Here is a 24444-nt window from a genome sequence, read left to right as displayed (position 1 = left end):
AGAACGTGGCCTAGCCATCTCAACCTTTCTTTCATTATAGCCCCAGAAAGCGGGATTGAACCACACTTTTCGTACAACCTACTGTTTGAAATACGGTCAGTCAGCCGGGTACCCAGAACAATCCGTAGGCAATTTCTCTGGAAAACATCCAGTAAATTTTCATCTGCTTTTCGGAGTGTCCATGCTTCAGAGCCATATTTGACCACTGTCATCGCTGTAGCTTCCAATATTCTAATCTTGGTTTGTAGGCTTATCTTTCTATTCTTCCAAACTTTTTTTAACTGTGAAAAAACACCCTGAGCTTTAGCTATTCTACTTTTAACATCTTCACTGCTCCCACCATCTTTACTAATAATACTACCAAGGTAACTGAAGCTCCCAACCTGATCAATCTTTTCGTTACCTAAGGTCACCTGTTCATCTTCACTTATTCCTAACCTTAGTGACTTAGTCTTCTTAACGTTAATTTTCAAGCCTATTTTAGCACCCTGAACTCGTAAAACCTCTAAAAATTCATTCATTTTGCTCACACTTTCATCTAATATGCTTAAATTATCAGCATAATCTAAGTCCAGGAGCGTTCTTCCTCCCCATTTGATTCCATGGTCTCCAATTGCCTTTCCTGTGCTCCTTAAGACGAAGTCCATCAAAATGATCCATATAAAGGGGGATAGAACACAACCCTGCTTAACTCCTGATTTAATACAAAACCAGTTGCTAACCTCATTTCCTACCTTAACCGCAGCAGTATTATTCTCGTACATAGCGCAAATCACTTTAATGTATTTTTCTGGTATACCATATAACGATAAGACCTTTGTTAACGCTGTTCTATCAACAGAATCGAAAGCTTGCTCATAATCGATAAAACTAAGGACCAAAGGTGTTTGACAACGAAGGGACTTCTCAATTATTAACCTAAGAGTGAAAACATGGTCGACACATCCTCTACCTTTTCTAAAACCGCATTGTTCTTCCCTTAAAACTTTGTCTACAGCATGTCTCAGTCTAAAAAGTATCATATTACTCAGTAATTTGCTACCTACAGAGACCAGACTAATGCCTCGATAATTCCGACATTCACTCTTGTCACCTTTCTTATACAGTGGTTTAATTAAGGTTTTCCTAAAATCATTGGGTACTTCCCCTTTTTCAAAGATCATGTTCATAATCTTCAGTAGCTTATTCCTAACCTCGGAGCCACCATATTTAAGGAACTCATTAATCATACTATCAGCACCTGGGGCCTTATTATTTTTTAATCCTTCTAGTACTGTCGCTAATTCTTCCACACTAAACAAATCTTCCTTCACATCCAAGGTATCACAAACTTTTTCATTTTCATCTATATCTTTTCCTGCAACTGTATCTCGGTTTAGCACATTCTCAAAATGTTCCACCCATCTTTCTTTAACTTTTTCCTTATCACTAATTGTGACCCCATTTCTATCTTTAACTGGGACTAGTCCGGATCGGCTACTCCCTTTCAATTTATTAACATGCCAGTATAATATTTTACTATTATGCCGTCTAGCCGCATCTTCCAGATCCTCAGCAATTTTATCCATCGCCTCCATTTCACATCTCCTTAGTTCATATTTTAATGCTTTCTCCACTTTCTTTACATTCCTTTTGTTTTCATACGACCTATCGCTCAGATAATTCTTATACAAACCCCTTCTACTCTCTATTAAACCTAAAGCTTTTTCACTAATATTCCTAGTTGCTGTCTTAGCACTCTTCCCTAGGACACCATCAGCAACTTCACAAATTGTTTTTCTGAAATTATTCCATCCATCTTCCACATTGTCAAATTTTAAACCCTCAAGTTTAGTACTCAACTGTTCCTGGAATTTTTTTCTCAAATTTTCATCCTGAAGTCTACCAACATCATAACTTTCCGGGAGGGAGTTACTCTTCCGAAATTTCAGCTTTAAATTAACCTTAGACACTACTAGATGGTGATCTTTACTTTTAACATCAATAACGGCACTCCTATACACCCTAGTATCTTGTATTGATCCTGCTAGTCTTCTATTTACAATAACATAATCAATAAGGTTTGCTGTCTTACCATCACGTGAATACCATGTCAACTTATGGGCCATTTTGTGACCAAACACCGTATTGGTTATAACTAGGTTGTTATACCTACAAAATTGCAAAAGCCTATAGCCATTACTGTTTTCTTTTCCTACACCAAAATTACCTAGGCTAGGATACCATCTATCCCTATTTCTACCAACCTGGGCATTAAAATCTCCTAGCAAAAACACCATATTTCTACCTGGTACCCTGTCTATTTGCTCCTGTAACTGTAAGTAAAATTCATCTGAGTCACTAGTATCTCCATCAGTTGGTTCAATGGGGGCATATACTACTATAACTGATACCCTAAACTTTTTAGTCATAAAATGAGCAATTAGTATTCTATTATTAATACCTTCCCAGCCTAAACAAGACTTAGCAGCTTCCTTATTCATCATGAGCCCTACTCCCTGTCTATGTACCCCATCCTTCCTTCCTGAGTAAACAAATTCTATGTCACCTAATTTCATGCTTCCTACCCCTGGGATATGAGTTTCTGAAACTCCTAATAAATCCAGTTCAAACCGTCTGAATTCGTCGGTCAAAATGTCGATGCGATAGTCATTTTTTAACGTCGTAACATTCCAAGTTCCAATTTTCATGTTCTTTAAATCTTTGAAATTATTTTGGCCTCAAGAAAAGCAGTGATCCCGGATACCAGTGCAGGATGGGGACCAACATATCTTCTCAAGTCTACACCGAAGCGCTTAAGCCGGCTTAGAACCGGACAGCAAGAAGTCCCTGGGACCTCCAGTAAGTTGGAGGCTTTGTGCAATCCTGGGCCCATCTTGGTCACAACATGGTTTTCAGCACTTGGCGATGCTCTTCTATCAACAAGAGTCGAAATCCTGCACAGACAGTCCCAAGCCTATTACCTCCGACTCATTATATATTCATGCCTACAAATATTATGCTACTACGGGGAGGCAGCCCATAGTAGATAAATTAGCTAGGAAGAGGTTTTTCAGCCCGAAAACGCCCATCAAAACAAACCAAGCCCAGAAAATTATCCAATAATCAGAATCCCGTACGAGTGCTGTGTTGTTTACTAGGCTATAATTTCCTCGAGGGGCGCCACTCCTCAAGTGGGAAAAATTGACCGCAAGTTTCCCAGTCTTGCAGGTACCCCGAAAGGGTCGAGGCAGCCCTTTACAGAGGCCGTTGTCCATAAATCTGGATCTTACGCCCTGCCGCAGTTGTCCTCCTATAGAGGATCCTCCCACGATGGTGTTCTGCTTCACCATGCAATTTAACCCATTACTGGGAGAAGGTTTGTAACTCATCTGACGCGTGAACACGGCAGTTGGCCCTGCTGAGTGTACATTTGAGGGGCCTTCTTCCTCCTCCACCTGAAATTATGACCCCCAGGGGAGGGTTTCCCAGTTTCTATTATGGGCCCCACTGGGACAAGGTCCTACTTGGCCTAAGCCTCCTATGGAGCTACTCTACCTATCTATAGGGCTTACATATATACATATATATATATATATATACATACACATACACATATATATACATACACACATACACATACATATACATACACATACACATACATACACATATACTCACTAACGTGCAAATATATACCCTGAATTGGTATAGGCTAGGTCTGTATATGGTGAATATTAATTTCCTTTCTGATGCAAAAGCACAATAACTTTGGATTCAGGATGCAATTCTGACTATAGAGATAAGTATTTTTCTTACTTGAAGTGTATGTGCAGAATTAGAAATTCTGCTGGTACTACAAAAGTAGACCTAAGTAGCCAATTTAGCCTGTCTGAAACATCTCACACGCCAACACCTTATAAAAAAACACCTTTGATAATTTAAATGAATAAGAAAACTTATTAGAAATTCTGCTGATACTGCAAAAGTAGACCTAAGTAGCCAATTTAGCCTGTTTGAAACATCTCACAAGCCAACACCCTATAGAAAACACCTTTGAGAATTTAAATGAAGAAGAAAACTTATTAGAGACTGCTAATACTGCAAAAGTAGACCCAAGTGTCCAATTTAGCCTGTTTGAAACATCTCACAAGCCAACACCCTATAGAAAACACCTTTGACAATTTAAATGAATAAGAAAACTAGTTAAAAACTCTGCTAATACTGCAAAAGTAGACCTAAGTAGCCAATTTAGCCTGTTTGAAGCATCTCACAAGCCGACACCCTATAGAAAAACACCTTTGACAATTTAAATGAATAAGAAAACTAGTTAAAAACTCTGCTAATACTGCAAAAGTAGACCTAAGTATCCAATTTAGCCTGTTTGAAACATCTCACAAGCCAACACCCTATAGAAAACACCTTGGACAATTTAAATGAATAAGAAAACTAGTTAAAAACTCTGCTAATACTGCAAAAGTAGACCTAAGTAGCCAATTTAGCCTGTTTGAAGCATCTCACAAGCCGACACCCTATAGAAAAACACCTTTGACAATTTAAATGAATAAGAAAACTAGTTAAAAACTCTGCTAATACTGCAAAAGTAGACCTAAGTATCCAATTTAGCCTGTTTGAAACATCTCACAAGCCAACACCCTACAATAAATGAAGAGATCTGGTAAAATCATAAAAGAATAAAAAAATATAGTATATCAACAAACTAACCAGTAATCTGCGCAGAGTGAGCTGATTCACGACTCCACTCTTTTGCACTTCCCACAACCTTTGCAAAGATAAAAATCACAAATTAAACTAGATCTACGTTGCATGGGCAAGGTGAGGTGTTGCGGCAACCTTTGTTCGACTTTGCCGAGTAAAGTGTTGCGAAAGCAACACTTTGGTTTTGTTTCCTCGCTTTGATTAAACGCTGAAGCTGTTAATCTGTAAGGATCTTAAAATAAATACTAGGTACACCAACTCGCTAAAGTTGCAAACCCCTCATTGCAACTAGCGAAAGTTGCAAACCCCTCATTGCTGAAGATGATTGTAGCCTAACAGCCGATTATTACTTATAAGTCCCCTACATGTCTTACCACTGGAACCAAATTGGTCTTACCATCAAATACACCGGAAACAAATAATAGGTACACCAACTAGCAAAAGATTGCCGAAGATGATTATGAGCTAACAGCCGATTGTTGCATAAAACTCCCCTATATGTCTCACAATTGGTATTGGCCTATTTTTGGCCTAAGTGTGTACCTTACTACTGAGGTTGTCAACCTTTTTAAACTTTCAAACTGGTATATCTCATAAAGAAATCTTTCTACCAAAAATTGGATGACATATACTTTGATCAGCTCTTCAAGAGCTGATCTTTTTTGCTGTAGGCCTTCTAACGTCATTACCTAGAAAGGAGCAAAGGATAAAATCTAATTTCTTTAGCAATGAGAGAACTTTTAAAGCTTAAGAGGCACATCTAATACCATTTCTGTATTCCCTATTTCTGGTTTCAGTGTGTACCCTACAAATGAAGTTGTCAACCCGTTTAAACTTTCAAACTTTTTACCAAAAAATGAATGACATATACTTTGATCCGCTCATCAAGAGCTATCGACTTCTGTCGAAAACAAAAATCTATCTGTCTTAGTTCAAAAGTTGATTTTTTTTGCCGTAGGTTAAGTTTCTAACGTCATCACTTAGAAAGGATCAAAGGATAAACTCTAATCTCTTTAGCAATGAGAGAACTTTATAAGTCTAAGACGCATATCTGATACCATTTCTCTACCGCAATCCCAAGTGCAAAAAACCAAGTGATAAACTCAGCTGAAATCACGAACAGAAATGGGTAGAAACAATAGATTTTTGGCCTCAGGCAAGAGTTCTATGAAGCTTTCCAAAATGCAAAGTCGTATTCATCAATCCGGCCTAAGGTCCACACTTTCTGTAAAAACCGCAGAGGTTAGACCATTACTACTTTCTAGGAATAATCTGAAATCGGGGGGCTAAAAAAAAAAAAAAAAAAAAAAAAAAAAAAAAAAAAAAAAAAAAAAAAAAAAAAAAAAAAACACGAGAAAACACGAGAAAACCAAAGTGTTGCTCTTGCAACACAATAAATCCTAAAGTTACAGTTTTAACCTCTTTATAGACCTGAGATGTGTCCAGGGGGTGAAAAATCTTTTATTTTTGATGAGATAGGCTGCTTCATATGCACTTACTATTGGTGTGGGTTTGGGGTTACAGGTACCAGGTAATTGTGTACCAATATGTTGGGAGCCATTAGTTAAACTAGTGGATCAGGGAGTGCAGTGTAGCCTAGTATTTCTGTAAGAGACTTTCCCGGTGAAGGGATATGTCTGGTTTTATTTAGATGCATTGATCCAAGAATTACTCGTTAAGGGGGGAGGGATTGACCCATTGAATCGAAAAATGGAGATTCGCTGCTGGATTCTTATATATGATGGCCAAGTCCAGTCACGGTTTTTAAGTGTTTTGATCATATTTCAGTAGAGTGTTAGACAAATATCTTTTCTTGAAAATGATCTCAATTTCAATGATAAACAGTAGCTTTTAAGGCTTTTGTTCATCATAAACACATGGGATCATTGAAGAATTCCAACTTACGACTCTAAGGAAATTATCACACCATTTTGAAAATACATGAGGAATGGAAGAGTTTTGCCTTAAAATTAATGTTACTCGAAACTACATACAAACTAAAAAATTATTTCTTTTTCTGGTTAAAAAGGTAACATAAAGAAAGAAAATATTGATTAAACTACTAATACTAAGAACTTACTGCAGCACCAAGTCACGCGACGCCAACATGGCTACGCATGCTCCTCCATCTCAATCTATTCAGAACCTCTCTCCTTACACCCTCCCAAGAATTTATTATTCCCCTTAAATATTTCCTTGTATCATTCTTTTACTCCATTTAAGGCAACCTGCTGTTCGTTTGGTCCTAGACGATTAACCGACAAGGACAATCTCTGGCAATCGGTTGCTGATTTGATCCATATTGATAAAATTAATCTAAATAAACTGAAAATTTAGATACGTGTTGTTAAAACTGAATATGAAAGTCAATCTTAAACTTTGAAGATTATGCGAAATATTGACATAATAAAGCCCATAATATTGACATAATAATAAAGCCCAAAGAAAAAAAAAAAATGCTTGAAATTTGCAGAATTTTGAATTAAAAAAAATAAAAAATGATGAGTTCGTGTGGAAATGACTGATTTTTGAAGTTCAGGGTTTTATATGCCTGAATTCAAGAAATTGCAGAGAAGTTCGAAATTAAGATAATAATCACTTCCTCTTCACACTGTCCTGCTGGACATAATTTCATACTAAGTTGTCATCTTTGAAAAAAAATTACTATGCTATTTTGTCCACATTCGATTGAACTTATTAATTTTAACTTTGGAAAATTCAGATGCTTGTCTTGAAACAACTTGCTAAAAGATTTGATTATCTTATTTATAAAATTTACCTTATTGACTAAAAGACTGTTTTAAAATGAAAATATATCCGACCTGAATGCACCTTTAATATTTTCATTTTGACTGATTTCACTCTCAGCCAAAAAAATGTTATCGACCCTTGGTTTACATTTATATTACGTTACCTGTTATAAATATATCACAGGTATATATATATATATATATATATATATATATATATATATATATATATATAATAATGAATATAATAACTTCTGAAATAATTGTTTTGTATTATTTCAGAGGAAGGCCTAAAGTCAGCAAAGCGTATCACTGAAGCTCTTTACTTCTCCTCTGTTGAGTCGCTTTCACAGCTTTCTCAAAATGAAATTGAACAGCTGTCCCAAAATATGCCTGTAGTTGACATTTTCTTTGCCCCAGATATGAACTTGCTGGAACTAGGAATGGCTGCCAAATGTTTTGCCTCTGAAAGTAAGTTCTTCCATTTTTGCTTTTTATTTTATTTTTATTTTTTATTTTATAATGATTGCCAGATTAATTTTTGATACTTTATTTTGCCGAAACGCCAGTTTTCCACATAAAGTAATTTTCTCTGTTGACTTCACTTTTGTTTCTCGTTTAAAAAAAAAATATGTAATCACTTTGTTTCGGATTTTTTTTGGCAGATTGCCAGATTTCCACAGAAAAAAAGGTGCATTTTCTTATATTCAAGGTTTCTTTTACAATAATATATACAAGCATTGAATAAAAATCCAAATGTGACCAGAAAAATGTTACCATCACCTAGATCTTTACCTGCCTTCATTTATAAAACCGGAAAATGTGTTTGACATTAACCAAATGAGTTACTGTGTTTTTATAGGTTCTCGAGTCGTGCTGCATACGTTGCCTACATTTACATAGACATGCTGTCTAAATAAATCTGGGGAAGAGTGTTTTTTGACAAACATACCTTCGCATAGAGTGTGAGGAGGGCGGGGGGTGTTTACTCTACCAACTAAACAGCGATTCTAAATGAAATCAGACATAAATTAGGTACAATTTTTTTTCTTATTTAGAAATTAAGAAATTATTTTAATTATTTAATCATTATTTTATTATTAATCATATTTCTATGATTTTGTTTTGTAATGTTTGGTAATAAACTAATTATAACATAATAATTGACTAATTAATTATTACATAAATTATATTTGGTAATAAGTCTTTGTACCTTACAGATACTCCTACTGACTTCGATCGTAGATATGCTTGTTTTCCAATCACATGAAATTAAATTGAACTGGATAGTACAGTAAAACAGAACAAGTTAATCGTATTTCTTTAGGAATTATTACTAAAATAAACAAATAATTAAGAAAGGAAAAAAAGCGTTTTTTCCTTCTAGATAAAAGTGTAATAAAAAAATGATTACAATTTTTCCCTCACCATATACCAAGTGGCACTTTGTTATTCCTAGCTTCAAGATGGAAACAACACCACAGAGACATAGAGGGACTGCTTGTAAAATATCTGGTGCTTCACAAACCTCTCAGTCTTTTTACTATACCTTTAAGTTTCACACAGGAGGCAATCTGGCGGCATTCCTTTTTCTTGTTAATGCGTTAACCATTACAGGTTTTGAGTTTTCTTAGCAAAAAAAAAAAGATAAAAACAGAAATGTAGAATAAATTATGTTTGATAATGAGTCTTTCTACCTTACAGACACTCATACTGACTTCGATCGTAGATATACTTGTTTTTCAATCACATGAAATTAAATTGAACTGGATAGTACAGTAAAACAGAACATAGTTCACATAAAGTTTCCAAACACAGCTTGCAATGCAATTCCTCCTCATCACAACCTTATCAGGTTTCTTCAGTTTTGAGTATTTTTTTTTGTGTTTATTCCCTTATTTTCTATATCTCTTTTTTTTCTCTGTTTAGTTTTTTTCACTTTATTGTGTTTTACTTTGCGTGCATATTAGAATATGCTTAGATCGTCGCTAGTAGAGGGAAATTCAACAAACCTGCGTTGTCTAAGCTCTAATCAACTTTTTGTGGGCATTCTATTATTTTTGCTTCTGGATTTTCCCCACTTCTTGAGAAAAAAGAATAAAAAAGAAATGCAAATTAATTATTTTGGATTTTATAAGTCCTGTTTCATCTTTGGATGGTATTTTTTTTTTTAATCTCATACATAAAGGAAAGCTATGGATAGAATTACGAAACGAATGCAACATACCGCGTTGTTTTGTTTCTGACTACGAGCCTAGGACGCATTAAGTATATAAAAAATACTTTGAGTCAATATTATGTAAAAGGTAATTATTGGTAAAAAAAAAACTGCTTTACTACTTTATCAATTAAGACAGATAAGTGCTTAAACAAGGCCTTGACCTTACTCATCCATACGGTCACCTAGGACAAACAGTACAAAAGAACCAACCACAATTTAATCATAAAGAAGGGTCCAATGACATGCAGCATCGTCATTAGTGAAAATTAGAAGTGCGAAATCTCTTCTAAAAAAAGAATAAAAAAGAATCCAGATTAATCATTTTATATTTTGAAAATTCAGATTTTTATTCCACCTTTGATCAAAATCTGGTTCTTGGTATAAAATATCTATTTTCCAATATACAGTAAAACCAGAAATAAGACATAGAAAGCTTTTAATCACAATTTGGCTCAGTATTTCTCTGCATCAGTGCCTTGTCAGGTTTTTTTCAGTTATGAATCTTTTTTTGGTTTGTTCTTGGGTTTTATTTCACTTAATGTACTATTGGATAGTGTTGGTGAAAAATATTTAATATTGGTAATGCAAAGAGTTGATAAATTAATATGTGAAGAAGCTAAACATGGTTACGGTACCCCTTCAAAGCTGCACTCACGGCCAAGTTAAAATTTTTGTTGTTCCCCTTTTAGATGATGATTCTTCTCTTGTAGGTGATGCACTAAGAATTATGGCGGCCGGAGGTTTTTACATCAATGGCGAAAGAGAAACAAATCCTCAGCTGGTTGCTACTAGTCGATTTATACTGCCATCTGGAATAACCCTTCTTAGGACAGGTACGTCTCACAAGAATACTGCTACTACTGCGAACACTAATGCTGCACCAGGCCACATGAGGTCAAATGAGCTACGCACGATCATCCTCCATGTCAATATGTTGAAAGCATTCCTCTTTACACCCTCCCAACGTGTTCCAATTTCCCTTAAATCTTTCCATACGACATCCTCCCATCCCATTCGTTGACAACTTGCTTTTCTTTTGTCTTTAGATGGTTTACTGACAAGGACGATCTTTGGCAATATGTCATCCTTCATCTGAGGAACATTTCCTGGCCATCACATCCTCTGTCTCATTTTGACCCTTGAAAGTAAAATCGTACCACATTTATGGTACAGCTCACTATTTCAGATACAGTCAGTCAGTCGGGTACCCAAATAAGTCTATAGGTAACTTCTCTGGAAAGCATCTAGCAAATCCTCTTCCGTCATTCAGAGTGCCCACACTTCAGTACCATACATGAACACTATTCTTTACGTTATTTTCAAATTTGTTTTATGTCCTGAACCCTCAAAACTATCAAAAATTCAGTCATTTTGCTAGAAATTTCATTTAGGACGCTCAAATCATCAGCATAATCTAAGTGTAAAAAATTTTTACTCCCCCAATTGATTCCATGTTTTCCCATTGCCTTTGTTGTGCTCCTTAGAAGAAAGTCCATCAAAATGATCCATTTGAATGGAGATAGGAAGCAACATCGCTTAGCTGCTGATTTAATTCGAAACTAGATACAATTCTCATATCGTACTTTAGCCGCAGCTATGGTATTTTGGTCCTTACTGCTAATCACTTTGATGTATTTATCGGGTGTATAAATATATGACCTTTGCTGAAGTTCTTCTATTGGCTGGATCAAACGCTTGCTCATAAGCTATAAAACTAAGGACTAAAGGGATTTGATGACTAAGCCACTTTTAATTTTTATCAAAAGGTGAAAATTTGGTCGATACATTCCTGGCCCTTCCTAAGACTGCACTGATATTCTTTTAAAACTGCACTGTTTTTCTCTTAAAACCTAATCTGCATCTCTAAGTCTAAAAAGTGTCATCATACTAAGTAATTAGCTTCCTACGAAATCTAGCTAGTGCGTCTGTAATTACCACTCTCACTTTTATCACTTTCGCATAGAGAGTTTACCACCATCTTTAAATAAATCATGGTCTAAAGATAAATAGTTAAATCTAAAGAAGATCTAAAGATAAATAATTATCAACTAAATCACAATATTTCGCTCATAATCTGTTCGCTAACTAGTCAAAGATTTCAACCTCTTATTGCAAAAATGACCAAGATATAAGAGCGAATTGTTACATGTCCCTCTTTGTCTTAAAATTTGATCTAGATTTTTTTTTTCTAGTGTCTAGCGCAACTTAACTTGTCATCCCTTGAAAATTTGTAATTGGTTTATCTTATGAACGGTTTTTGTAAGAAAAAATTAGTCCCATATGCTTTGGTCAGCTCATCAGAGACCATTATTCAGGACAAAAAAAAAATATCCGCCTGTTTTGCTTCAGAAACAAATTGAATCAAATAGATTGAAGTAGATAGAAGTAGATTGAATCAATCAATCAATCAATCAATTTATTAATACTAAAAGAAAAAACTATTACAAAAGTAAATCAGTTAATAGGCCCAAGAAGCTTTGCTTGTAATGGGCCACAGAGAACAAGAATAAAACACTTTTATTAAAAATATACAAGAAAAAAAAAAAAACAAAAAAAAAACATTGGAACAAGACAAGGACATTTAACAGATAGAAGATTTAGAAGGAGATTTAACATATAGCTGAAAATGATTTTAAAAGAAGAGAAGTGACATACAAATTGGGATAGAATTAAAAAGAGAGACAAAAATTATTGAATTGGAAAGACCCGACGAAATAATGCCTCTGCAGAAAGAAAAAGAGGGACATCCGAAGGGATGGAGTTCCATAATAGAATTGACTGATATACAGGAGACCTCTGAGCTGCTGTAGAGGATTGTTTTGGTAAAATAAATCGTCGAGAAGAATTACGCAAAGAAGAAAAGTACCTACCTGAGCCTGTCCTTGAGAAAAACTGCTGCAGGGTCGGCGGAAGAGTACCTGGAAAAGCAGAATGCGCTAAATAAAGAGTACTTTTACCTATAATATGATCCAGCGGAGCTATTCCAGTATCACTACAAAGATCAGAGGAAGGGTAAAGCCGAGGGAGAAGAAAAGTAGCCTTCACTGCCCTATTTTGGGCTTTTTGAAGTGAGCAGAGAAGAGATTTATTAGTATTGCCCCAGACAGAGCAGCAATAAGCAAGGTAAGGATGAATAAAAGCATAATAAAGAGAAACCATAATATCAGGAGGAAGAAATGAATTAATCCGGTGCAACATTGAAGACTGGCGGAGGATTAAGGAACGGGTGTGAGTTATATGCGGTTTAAAAGAAAGAAAACAGTCAAGATACACACCAAGAAATTTCACCATAGTAGCTTGTGGTATAATATCATTCCCAAAAGTCAGGGTGATTGGCTCCTGTACGTCTCTCATACGGTAAGGGGTCCTAAAGTTGACAATGGCACTCTTTCGGCTGTTAAGAGCCATACCATTTGACCAGCACCAATCCTTTACTTTATCAAGAAGACCTTGAGCTATAGAAGTGGCAGATGGCAGGTCCACCGCAGCAATGAAAAAGTTACTGTCATCATAAAAAAGAACAGGGTGAACATGGGGATGAAGACCATCAACAAGATCATTAATGTAGATTAGAAACAAAAGTGGTCCAAGCACAGAGCCTTGTGGGACACCTTTCAATACAGGCAAAATAGTGGAAGAAGTACAGTTAACCAAAACATACTGAGATCTATCTGAGAGGTAGGACCTAAACCATTCTAGTGGGACTCCATTCACACAAAATAAGGATAGTTTAGACAGAAGAACATTGTGGTCAACCATATCAAAGGCCTTTGAAAAGTCAAGAAATAGACCCAAAACACACAAGCCCTTGTCCAGATTAACTCGCACAAACTCTGTAGCATCAGTAAGTGCATGTAAGGTAGAGAATGAGGGACGAAAACCATACTGATGGTTAGAGATGAGAGAATTTCCATCAGTCGAATTAGTACTAAATACAAATGAAGAGAGTCGACGATACACTACTTTTTCAACAACCTTTGAGATGACGGGAAGAAGAGAAATAGGTCTGTAGTTTGAAATTAGAGACGAATCACCTTTTTTGTGCAAAGGTAGAATAGTAGCAACTTCAAATGAATGAGGGAAAATACCAGAAGAGAGAGAGAGGTTAGTTATGTGTGAAATCGGATGAGAAACAAACTGACTAATTTTTTTAAGGACATTATTACTCAAAACAAAACTATCAACTGAATGACTGCTAGGAAGTTGAGAAATAATACTAGAAATCTCAGTATTTTTACATGGGGAAAGGTAAAAAGACTTCTCTGCCAAGGGAAAACAACTTACTCTACTCGGGGGTGGAATTAGAACTGAAGGAAGTGTAGTGAAATACGAATTGAAGGCACTCGCTGAGGATTTTTTGTCCACAACAGATCCATCAGCATTTCTATAAAGACATGGGGAGGAATGTTTGAGTTTCTTGCGAGAGAGAGCTTCGTTAATTACAGTCCAAACCTTGTGCAAGTTCCCCTTGCATTCATTAATTCGACGCAAAAAATACAGCTTTTTTTGCTAAACGAACTGAAGAAGTGAGCACATTTTTTTAATGTTTATACTTCAAAAGATCATCCTGTGTCTTACTTTTACATGCGGCCTTGAACAAAGACGCCTCCATATGGGTTGCATTGATCAGACCTCTAGACATCCATGGGCATTTGGGTGTAAAATTCCTTGGCTTATTTCTAAGAGGAAAATGTTTATCCAACAGAGTTCCCATACTACACAAAAATAATCTAGTTGCACAATCAGCATCATTAGCTTCAAGAACACTAGACCAATCATTACTCTGAAGACCATGTATTAAATTAGAAATTACTTTATCTGTAAAAGTTCTAAAAGAAGACTTACCTTTCTCATCCACAGTAATCTCAGTTTTAGGCACAGATAGTGATAGATAAATAGGAAAGTGATCAGAAAGATCAGTGAAAACAAGACCAGAAGAGAACTTCAAATTAGGAGAATGAGAAGTGAAAATATTATCTATTAAAGTGGCAGAATTTCTTGAAGGGTCAACGCGAGAAGGAAAAAAAATTGAAGGAAGTAGCCCTGAAGAAGAAAATACATCAAAAAGATGGTCACATTCATCATTTGATCCAACATTTAACATATTGCAATTAAAGTCTCCCAAAACACAAATTCGTTTTTTAGAGAAAGTCCCCACACCGGAAAGCTGATCAAGCAAATCACAGAACAGATGTGTTGGAAAAGGAGGAGGCTTATAAAACAAACAAACAGTACCACATGCAAACTGGCTTTTCAGATCAATGACAAGAGAATAAACTGTCCTACTATTAGACACCACTGATGTAAACAAGGATTCAAGGTCATATCTTCTACAAAATTCAATATTAGATTTTGTAAACAAAGAAATACCCCCAGAACACTTTGTTAGGATTCTAGGGACGTGAATAGCAATATAACCATCCATATCATAAGCTGTAAATCTATCACTATCAGATAACCATGTTTCTATCAAGCTTATGACATCAAAGAATTATTAGACCACAAATACAATTTAAGACTGTCCCACTTATCTCTTATTCGACGCACATTCAAACAAAATAAATTAAAGCAACTATTTGAAGAGAGTGAGGGCATAATGTTATCACAATAATCAATGGTGGTGTGATAATTGCAGCTAGAACTAACCATAGATTCAAGGAGAGGGTCAAAAGTGTGTGCCTCTTGTCTACCAGCACTACATGGTTGATCAAATATAACTGAATTAAGAATAGAAGAATTCAAAAGAAAGGAGAAATCACCCATATATACTACACATGACAAATGTATACATTAACTTTACAAATGAACACAATATCCATACAAGCAGGCTGAAGTAAGAGAGGGTGGATTGAAAGGTAAGATATATAGGCAACAATGGAGAAAACAACTGCAAGAACAAAGAACAATAATAAACTACTAGGTTCAAAGGGAATAAAAATAATAACAAACAAGTACAAGGACAAAGGCAAAAAAAAGAAAAAAGAAAAAAAAGGTAAAACAAAAAAGGAACAACAGGAGGAAAGAGGTATCAATGGTTTTTGCAATCCACTTAAATGAATAATGTAAAACGACATAAATGCAAACATTATGCAAACATAAGAAAAACTATTAGATCATAAATAAATTTACAAAACAGAGCTGAAAAAAAAGAAATGGTTTATTTCAGGCTTTGGAATGGCTTGGATGGACTTGGATGAGCTGTAGTTAACTGATAGAGAGTATCAACTTGAGATGCCTCCTTGACAGTAATCACTTTACCATCAGATAGCTTTGTGAGTATTTCTCCTCCACTAGACCATGTACACCTCTTCCCAAGCTTTGATTTAGTATAATTAAGTAGCTGAAGTCTAGACTTTGTGAGTGACTCAGAAATAAAGACACCACTACCTTGCAAACATTTCTTTTCTCTAAGAATGAGCTGCTGCATTCTAGGACTACAAAATTCCACATCAAGTGGACGAGGTTTCATACCTGAGCCTTGTTTACCAATCCTTCTAGCAGAAACTGTATCATTCTGGGTCACAGGAATACCAGGAAATCTAGTACTGCAAAATCCAAGGAATCTGCTTTCAGAAGCTTCTGGATAAGGGTCTTCTTTTAAACCAAATAGGACCAGCTGATTTGAGAGTTTCATTTGGTCAAACTGATCACTCAGACGATCAACATTGGATTGAATTGGTTTCAGAGAATTTTGCAGCTTTGACAAACCTGAGTCAAGCAATTTCAGGGAGGATTCAAGCTTTGTCATCCTCAGGTCATATTGTTTGAGTGATTTTTCAACAAGCACATCAAAATCTATTTTCAGGCTAGTGTATACCTCTTGTTTGATTATTTCTATACTGTTGGCATCAAAAGTAGCAGGTTCATGACTAGGGGTAAGTTTTTTAACAGAGGCCTCAACCAAAGGACCAACTTCAGAAGACAGTGCTTGACTGACAACTTCTGCCATTGTAGTTTTAAGAGTTTGATCATTCAGTGAATCTGCAATCAGCTTCTGCTTGTTCTTTAGAGTGTTAATATGTGAGGTGAGCATAGCAATCTGCTCATTAATAGATTCAGCACCACTAAACTGGATGGAGCAGTCTGATCTCATCTCTCTTGTACTAGGAGGTCTATAGCTCTTTTTTTGAGGTATCACCCATGATTTAGGCTAAAGTGAACTCCAGTTGAACAAGGCTAATTAAGCTACAAGCCAAAACAGCCAAAAAGAAAAGAACAGCTAAGACAAGGGATCTTCTGGCTGGCATGAGCAGTTATCTGAAGGGTAATTTTAATTGTAAAATTACCTTAAAGGGTAATTTTTTAATTGTGTATTACCTTAAAGGGTAATTTAAGAATGCAACCCAACTTTGTTAGAACATCACTTAGAAAGTAGCAAAGAGAAAGCTCCAATTTTGAAGATGATTGGACAGGATAACCATTCCATATCTTCTGCAATTTCTGATTTTAGTCGAACTTTGATTAGAAACTGGTGTATGTCTATTCGACTGATAGAACGGAATTTTTCAGCAGAATGCAGAAACATGGGCTTGATGGGTCTAAATACTTGTCACCAAAATTAGTCTTCTGTGACACAGGCTACAAAACTCAACTTCAACTCAAACACAGTAGACTCTGGCTTATTACTTACGAAAACCATCCTTTTTGGCCCTTGGCAAGTCAGAACAAGGTGTTAGCCCCAAAACATACAGACAATTCCTCAAGACAAGACGAGCATACATTACCAGCTTGGGCCAGAGACATCTACCACACAGGCACATTGCAAAAAGAAAACACCTGCTACAGCAAGAAAGTGACGGGCAGCCTCCCACCATTGATCACCCACTGAAAATCAAGCCAGAAACGTGTTTCCTGCGCAATGTAAACACAAATTCTAGTAAGACAAGGCAAATACGCATTTCCAGCTTGGGCCACAAAACATTCACCGCACAGGGGCATTGCAGAAAAACAGCACATGCTATAGAAAGGACAGAAAGGATTACAGAAAAGATGTTGTACAAATTTCCACAAAACAAGGCAAATACACATTACCAGCATGGGCCAGAAACATCCTTCGCACAGGGACATCACGAAAAACCTGCTACAGCAAAAAAATAACGGACAGTCGTTCTTCACTGATTATCCACCTAAAAGGAAGCTAAGATAAATTGTCATGAACAATATAAACACACATTTTTACAGGACAGGCAAATGCATATTACCAGCTTAGTCCAGAGGGACATCCACCGCTCAGGGATTTTAGGAAAATAACAAATTCTACAGTTAAATAAGGACGGAAAGTCACCCGCTACTGATTTCTCGCCGGAAAATAAGCAAAAACGAAGTATCTTACATAATTTACAGGAAAATACATTTTAAACTTTAACCAAAGACAGGCAGTGAACAGGGGCAATGAAAAAAAAAAAATCTAGAAAGCAAAATGTTTTAAAAACTTTCTGAAGGCACCAAAGAGGGAAATTTTTCAGCTGACTCAGTCAGAGTTTCCCGGCACGATGAGAGTTAGTCAGGGAATTGCACTCACATTAGCAAAAGAGCTGTTTATTTTCAAAATAGGATATAAGGAGTTAAGTTGGTTGGATATCTTGGGATAATTTTTGATGGGTTGTTCTGTTGTCATAAGCACCCTAATTACTTATGTTTGAAACTGGTTCATAATTTGGGTTTGTAACTGCTCCAAATTTTACTATTAACCTATCTTAACTTATATTAACTTATCTTAAGTAGGAATTCTTGGTTTTTATTTATTTATTTTTTATTCCTAAATTTGTGGTGGTATAATACCACCACGTACTAAATTCGTATATAATACTAAATATAATACTAAATTCCAGGTTTAATGAAATAAATGAAAGTTTCGGAATTTATTGGAAGCTTAAACCCTCTTTTCATTTCTAGATGATATCTCCTTAGGGGTCTAAGTTTTCTCCCAGGTACTAGCTCCCTCAAGTTTGATATAAATTTAATTTGGCGAAAATAACCCCTAATTTAAGCATTTGCTCTTTAATCAAAACTTGTGTCTCAAAGTACAATTTGGTTCAGTATACTAGGACGGAGGAGGAGTGTCCACAGCTATATAGACTTTTTTCTACTTTAACAGCTACTTTTTTCTTACCTTTCATTTTCTTTTAGGATCTTTCTTAAAGATATCTTAAATAATATGGTGGTAACGAAATAAATACACATTTGAAAAAGGTGTAGTTCAGGGCATATTAGAATTAGTTCAGGGCATGTGAACAGTAATATTACGTATTATATTATTATTATATATGCAGTAATTTTAATTACGCAACAAACCTAGTCATCTGACTTGTTAATCAACTCATTGTACACTTGTGTAACTCCTCGCCAAAGGGATTTTTTTATGTGCTCGTTATTTTTTACATTTATGTACAGGGTAAAATTCCTCTCTTTCTTGTGGTTAATAATAAAGGCATCAAGTCACGGATGCCTAAAAGCCTCCTAACAGAATTTCAATTCTGACACAAAATTTCAATCCTTCAGAATTTCAATTCTGACACAAAATTTCAATCCTTCAGAATTTCAATTCTGACACAAAATTTAAAAACAAAATTTCAATCCTTGACTACAAAAATGTTAAATTACGCACCTTTCCTGCAATTTCTGTCTGCTTATTTAATTGTTTGTCTCTGTGTATTATGTTTGTTTGTTTTTTTGTCAGGGCAAACCCTAGATACTACCATTTCTAAGAATGTCTCACAACAAACGAAAATTAGAAATTCTAGTGCCCTATTTTATGGCAGAAGGTTATCAGAGGGCAACTAGCCCTGCTTCGGGTCATTTTGACCCCCGCCTCATCCCAAAAATTTTCATCTTGGCTCAAAAATGGTGGCTCGTTAAAACTCGAAGATAGTAATGTCTTTCAGATTGTTAAAATAGAAAGAACCTGTGACCAAAAGTAGCGTAACAATTGTAGCCCTGGAACAATAATCCATATGTTGACTGGGTTTGTTCTCTATGTATTTATGTTTTCAGCTAGCGCGCCAGGCTCGGCTTTCTTTTTGCTATGGTTGTAGCTTTGTTAATAACGTTTTGTTTATAAATCTTCCCTGTTCAAGTCATAGAAAGTATAACTGTTGTTACTCAAGGCCGTCTACTTCAGCTCATATTAATGTAGGAGCATGCTTGACTCACTGTCTTGAGTGTCATCAACTATTTCTAAAGATTTATCAAATGTTGCTTGAATATTCATTAGGTCAATTTAGCGTTTATTGAGTCATAGGTTATTTGCGGGGATGTGAGAGTACTGTAGAATATGTAGCAAAAAGGGGTCAACTCCCTGAATATGAAGCAAAACTAGATAGTTTAGAACATTACTAGCACCAAAAAGGAAATCGGAACCACATCTCAGTGCCCCAGACTTCTTCATAGCTTGGAACCTGTCTACGTAATGCTATTAAGAGTGCAAAAAAAATGAGATTTTATGTTATTACTTATGACAAAGTCCTCTCTGTATATGTATCTGATCCATTTTAAACATTTACTTTTATAGCACTGCATGTATTGCATTTATTTATCATGGCACTAATATAGTCAGGGCTGTCAATAGGGATGCTTTTCCTCCGTAGGAAACCAGGTTCGTTTCCCTAAGCATTAGCAGATTTTTTTGGGTTCTAACTAACCTTTGTTGGTTATAAAATAACTTGGCTAGTTCTCGTAATTTAGTCTAGCTTAAAGTAATGTATAAAATATAAACTTATTACTTAAAATTTTATTTTTCTTAGGATCAGTTGAATCTTTTTTGGTTTTAAAGCTATTACTTTTGCTGATTTTGCCCTTTTGTCAAAGTATTTTTTTTATTTTTGAAAAAAAATTTGAATAAAGAGTTAAAAAGAGAAGACAAAAGAAATAATTATGACTGAAACTTTATTTAAGCTTTAAGACTAACTTTATGATTATCCTGGGTGTGATTATTCTAGGTTAACTGGCATTTATTTTTTCAAACAGTTCGTGGTAACAAATTCTAAGTAAGGAGCGACCCGGCTCTATAGTAACCGAACCTCTAAAACACGAAATTTTGATACTAATAGATACATCAAAAGAATGGGATTTGTATGCTGATTTTAAATATATTAAATAAAAAAAAGTTTTTTTAAATGAAAGTAAGGAGCGACATTAAAGCTTAAAACGAACAGATATCACTCCGTATATGAAAGGGGCTTTTCTTCCTCAACGCCTCCCTCTGTACGTTAAAGTTTGACTCTTTCTCTTAGCTCTACTTTTTAAAAAAGGAAAAAAACTTTAGCGTAAAGAGCGAGGCGTTGAGGAAGAAAAGCCCCTTTCATATACGGAGCAATTTCTGTTCGTTTTAAGTTTTAATGTCGCTCCTTACTTTCAGTTAAAAAAAATTGTTTTTTTATTTAATTTCTTGACGTTTTTTAATTCATGCATGTTTTGATCTTGGCTCTCCGCAAATAAACAATTAAAACGAAATTTGTATATTAATTTTCTTTTTGGCTAAATGGCTTTCTCATAGTTTTAATCGGAAGATTGTGAGAAAAAAGGAGAGAGGGAGGAAGCCTATCTGCCCTCTAATTTTTTGATTACTTAAAAAGGCAACTAGTACTTTTAATTGTTTTACGAACATTTTCATTAGTAAAAAGTATACGTAATTTACGAATTAACTTACGTAACGAACTTCTATATTCGTATATTTTTATTGCGTATATGAGGGAGTTCACCCCTCGTCGATACCTCGCTCTTTAGACTAAAGGTTAAATTTTGTCCCAATTCCTTAAGAATGACCCTTGAATCACAAAGGCCGTAGAATAAATAGTTGAAATTACTAAAAATAATTTCGCGTAAAGAGCGAGATATTAAGAGGAGGTAAACCCCTCATATGCGTAATAATTTCTCCTCGTTTTAAGTTTAATGCTGCTCCTCACTTTCAGTAGAAGAAAACTTCTCATATTTATTCTTTCCTTATTTTTTTAAATAATGCAAAAAAATCCTGTGCCCCCTTCATTGAAAGTCTCTTCCCCCATGAGAAGTTTTTCCACGGAAAGATCCTCCCGCGTATCCCCCCACCTCAACTCTCCCTCCCAAACCAAAAATTCCCCCTGAAAACGTCCTTACACTTCCCAGTAACCATTACTATATGTAAATACAGGTCAAAGTTTGTAACTTGCAACCCCTCCCAGGGAGACTGCGGGGTAGTAAGTCGTCCCCAAAGACATAGTTATTAGGTTTTTTGACTATTGTGAATAAAATGGCCATCTCAGAATTTTGATCCGTTGACTTTTGGGGGAAAATGACCGTGGGAGGGGGCCTAGGTGCCCTCCAATTTTTTTGGTCACTTAAAAAGGGCACTAGAACTTTTAATTTCCGTTGGAATGAGCCCTCCCGCGAATTCTAGGATGACTGGGTCGATACGATCACCCCTGGAAAAAAAACAACAAAAAAACAAATAAACACGCATCCTTGATTTGTCTTCTGGTAAAAAATGCGAAATTCCACATTTTTGTAGATAGGAGGTTGAAACTTCTACAATAAGGTTCTCTGATACGCTGAATCTGATGGTGTGATTTTCGTTAAGATTGTATGACTTTTAGGGGGTGTTTTCCCCTATTTTCTAAAATGAGGCAAATTTTCTCAGGCTCGTAACTTTTGATAGGTCAGACTAATCTTGATGAAAGTTATATATTTGAAATCAACATTAAAATGTGATTTTTTTTTTATGTAGCTATTGGTATCAAAATTCCACTTTTTTAGATTTTTGGTTACTATTGAGCCGGGTCGCTCCTTACTACAGTTCGTTACCACGAACTGTTTGATAAGTTTCACCAAGTTTGCTCTTACCCATCAAAAGCTACGAGCCTGAGAAAATTTGCCTTACTTTCGAAAAAAAGGGGAAAGATCTCCTTAAAAGTCATAGAATCTTAATGAAAATCACACCATCGGATTCAGCGTGTTAGAGAATCCTACCGTATAGGTTTTAAGCTCCTATCAGCAAAAATGTGGAATTTGTATTTTTTGCCAGAAGCAAGATCACGGATGCGTGTTTATTTTTTTTTTTATATTTTTCTCAGGGGGTGATCTCATCGACCTAGTAGTCCTAGAACGTTGCGAGAGGGCATTCAAACATAAATTAATAGTTCTGGTGCCCGTTTTAAGTGACTACAAAAATTGGAGGGCAACTAGGCCCCCTCCAATGCTCATTTTCCCCAAAATCACCGAATCGAAATTTTGAGAGCCATTTTGTTCAACATAGTCGAAAAATATGTCTTTGAGAACGACTTAATCCCCCACAGGTCCCGGGAAAAGAGCTGCAAGTTATGAGCTTTGTCCATTGTTTACTCATAGTATTGGTTATTGCAAAGTATACAGACGTTTTCAGGGAGGATTTTTTCTGTTGGGGTTGGGGGTTGCTTGGGAGGTTCTTTCCATGGAGGGACACAAATTATTACGTATATGAAGGGGCTCGTCCCTCCTCAATACTTCGGTCTTTACACTAAAATATTTATAGTAATTTCGAAAGGGCTATTTATTCTAATTAAACGGCCTTTGTGATTCAGGGGTCATTCTTAAAGCATTGGACCAAAATTAATTGACGAGGAGACGAACTCCCTCGTATTACGTACCTGAGGGAATTTGCCCCCTCTTCAATACCTCGCTCTTTACGCTAAAGTTCTAATTTTGCTAAATAATGGCCGATGTAAACTATAATCTGTTTATCCGCCCCGCTCTTTACGCTGAAGTTTGACTCTTTCTCACAGCTCTGCTTTTTAGAACAACAGAATTTTAGTGTAAAGAGTTGGAGTTTAGGATGGGACAGCCCCTTTCATGAGCGGAATAATTTGTGTTCGTTTTAAGTTTTAATGTCACTCCTTTCTTTCAGTTAGAAAAACTTGTTTTTTCTTATTTATTTTTTCACAGAAACGAGCTTGAATTTAATCTTGCTTCAGTTTTCGATACTCTTTAGGACTATATTAAACTGTGCCGTTTTTTTTTTCTTTAGAAAAAAAATTAAAAAAATTTTTTAATGTTCAAATACTGAATCTTTCAGCCAACATAAGCTCAAAGAGAAAAAAACAAATATAGCCATCTGTCGCTACCTTTTTCGAATAAATATTACCGAGCCTACGAATTTTTCACCTTCAAAGTTTTTTTTTTTTAATTAAACGAAGAAAGGCTATAATTTTGCTTTTAGACGTCTAATTGTCCCGTAAATTAACCCATTAAATGTAATCTCCTATATTTTTGCTGTTTTAGTCATTTTTTTTCTGGCTTAATAATATGCGTAATGATGTCATTACTTCCTTGTTATTTATGTATATTTTTTTTCAGGGAAGAAGAACTATACAATTGTGAGATGGCTTTAAAGTTTTTATTAGCAATATGAGATTTTATAATACAACAATAATATTCATCCAATAAATTAGACTTATCAATTAATTGGATTTCGTAAGCCGATTAATTAGATTACTTCGTAAATTACGTTAAGGCAGGGTGGCCTCTCAAAGAATCTTCCTATACCTCCCATGTTAAACATGGACGTTCCTGAATTAGTGATTTCGGTGGTTTTTATTTTAAAAGATAGAAAAACATCTGCTGAATATTTTGATATAATGAAATCTTAAAGCCGACAATTATTTTTTTTTTTATAATATCAAAATAATTATAAAACCTGTTTCGGGTTTGCATTCTAGATTGCTACACTTGACACTGTTGTTGCGGGGTATCAAAAAATAGAGCAAAAAAATATTCTATTCAACAATCAGAAAATCATTCCTATAATATATACTTGCTGGTTGCAGT

General features: G+C 35.4%; 1 protein-coding gene across 2 annotated transcripts in view; it reads left to right on the top strand.

The window, feature by feature from the left end:
• Positions 1-24081, top strand: part of LOC136026123 (tyrosine--tRNA ligase, mitochondrial-like) — a 49517-nt gene extending 25436 nt beyond the window's left edge. Inside the window, exons 9-11 of one of the 2 annotated variants that reach the window (XM_065702413.1) lie at positions 7731-7919; positions 10380-10502; positions 23974-24081. In XM_065702413.1, coding sequence (XP_065558485.1) covers positions 7731-7919; positions 10380-10502; positions 23974-24008 — 347 coding nt within the window. In that variant the 3' untranslated portion in view covers positions 24009-24081. Of the gene's footprint in view, positions 1-7730; positions 7920-10379; positions 10503-15835; positions 15925-23973 lie in introns of those variants that run through there. The other variant, XM_065702412.1, reaches the window with a different exon arrangement.
• The last annotated feature ends 363 nt before the right edge of the window (positions 24082-24444 follow it).

Source organism: Artemia franciscana, chromosome 4 (genome assembly GCF_032884065.1).
Source record: "Artemia franciscana chromosome 4, ASM3288406v1, whole genome shotgun sequence".
Taxonomy (NCBI): Eukaryota; Metazoa; Arthropoda; class Branchiopoda; order Anostraca; family Artemiidae; genus Artemia; species Artemia franciscana.
The sequence above is the reverse complement of the archived record's forward strand: the minus strand, read 5'-3'. Positions and strand labels throughout refer to the sequence as shown.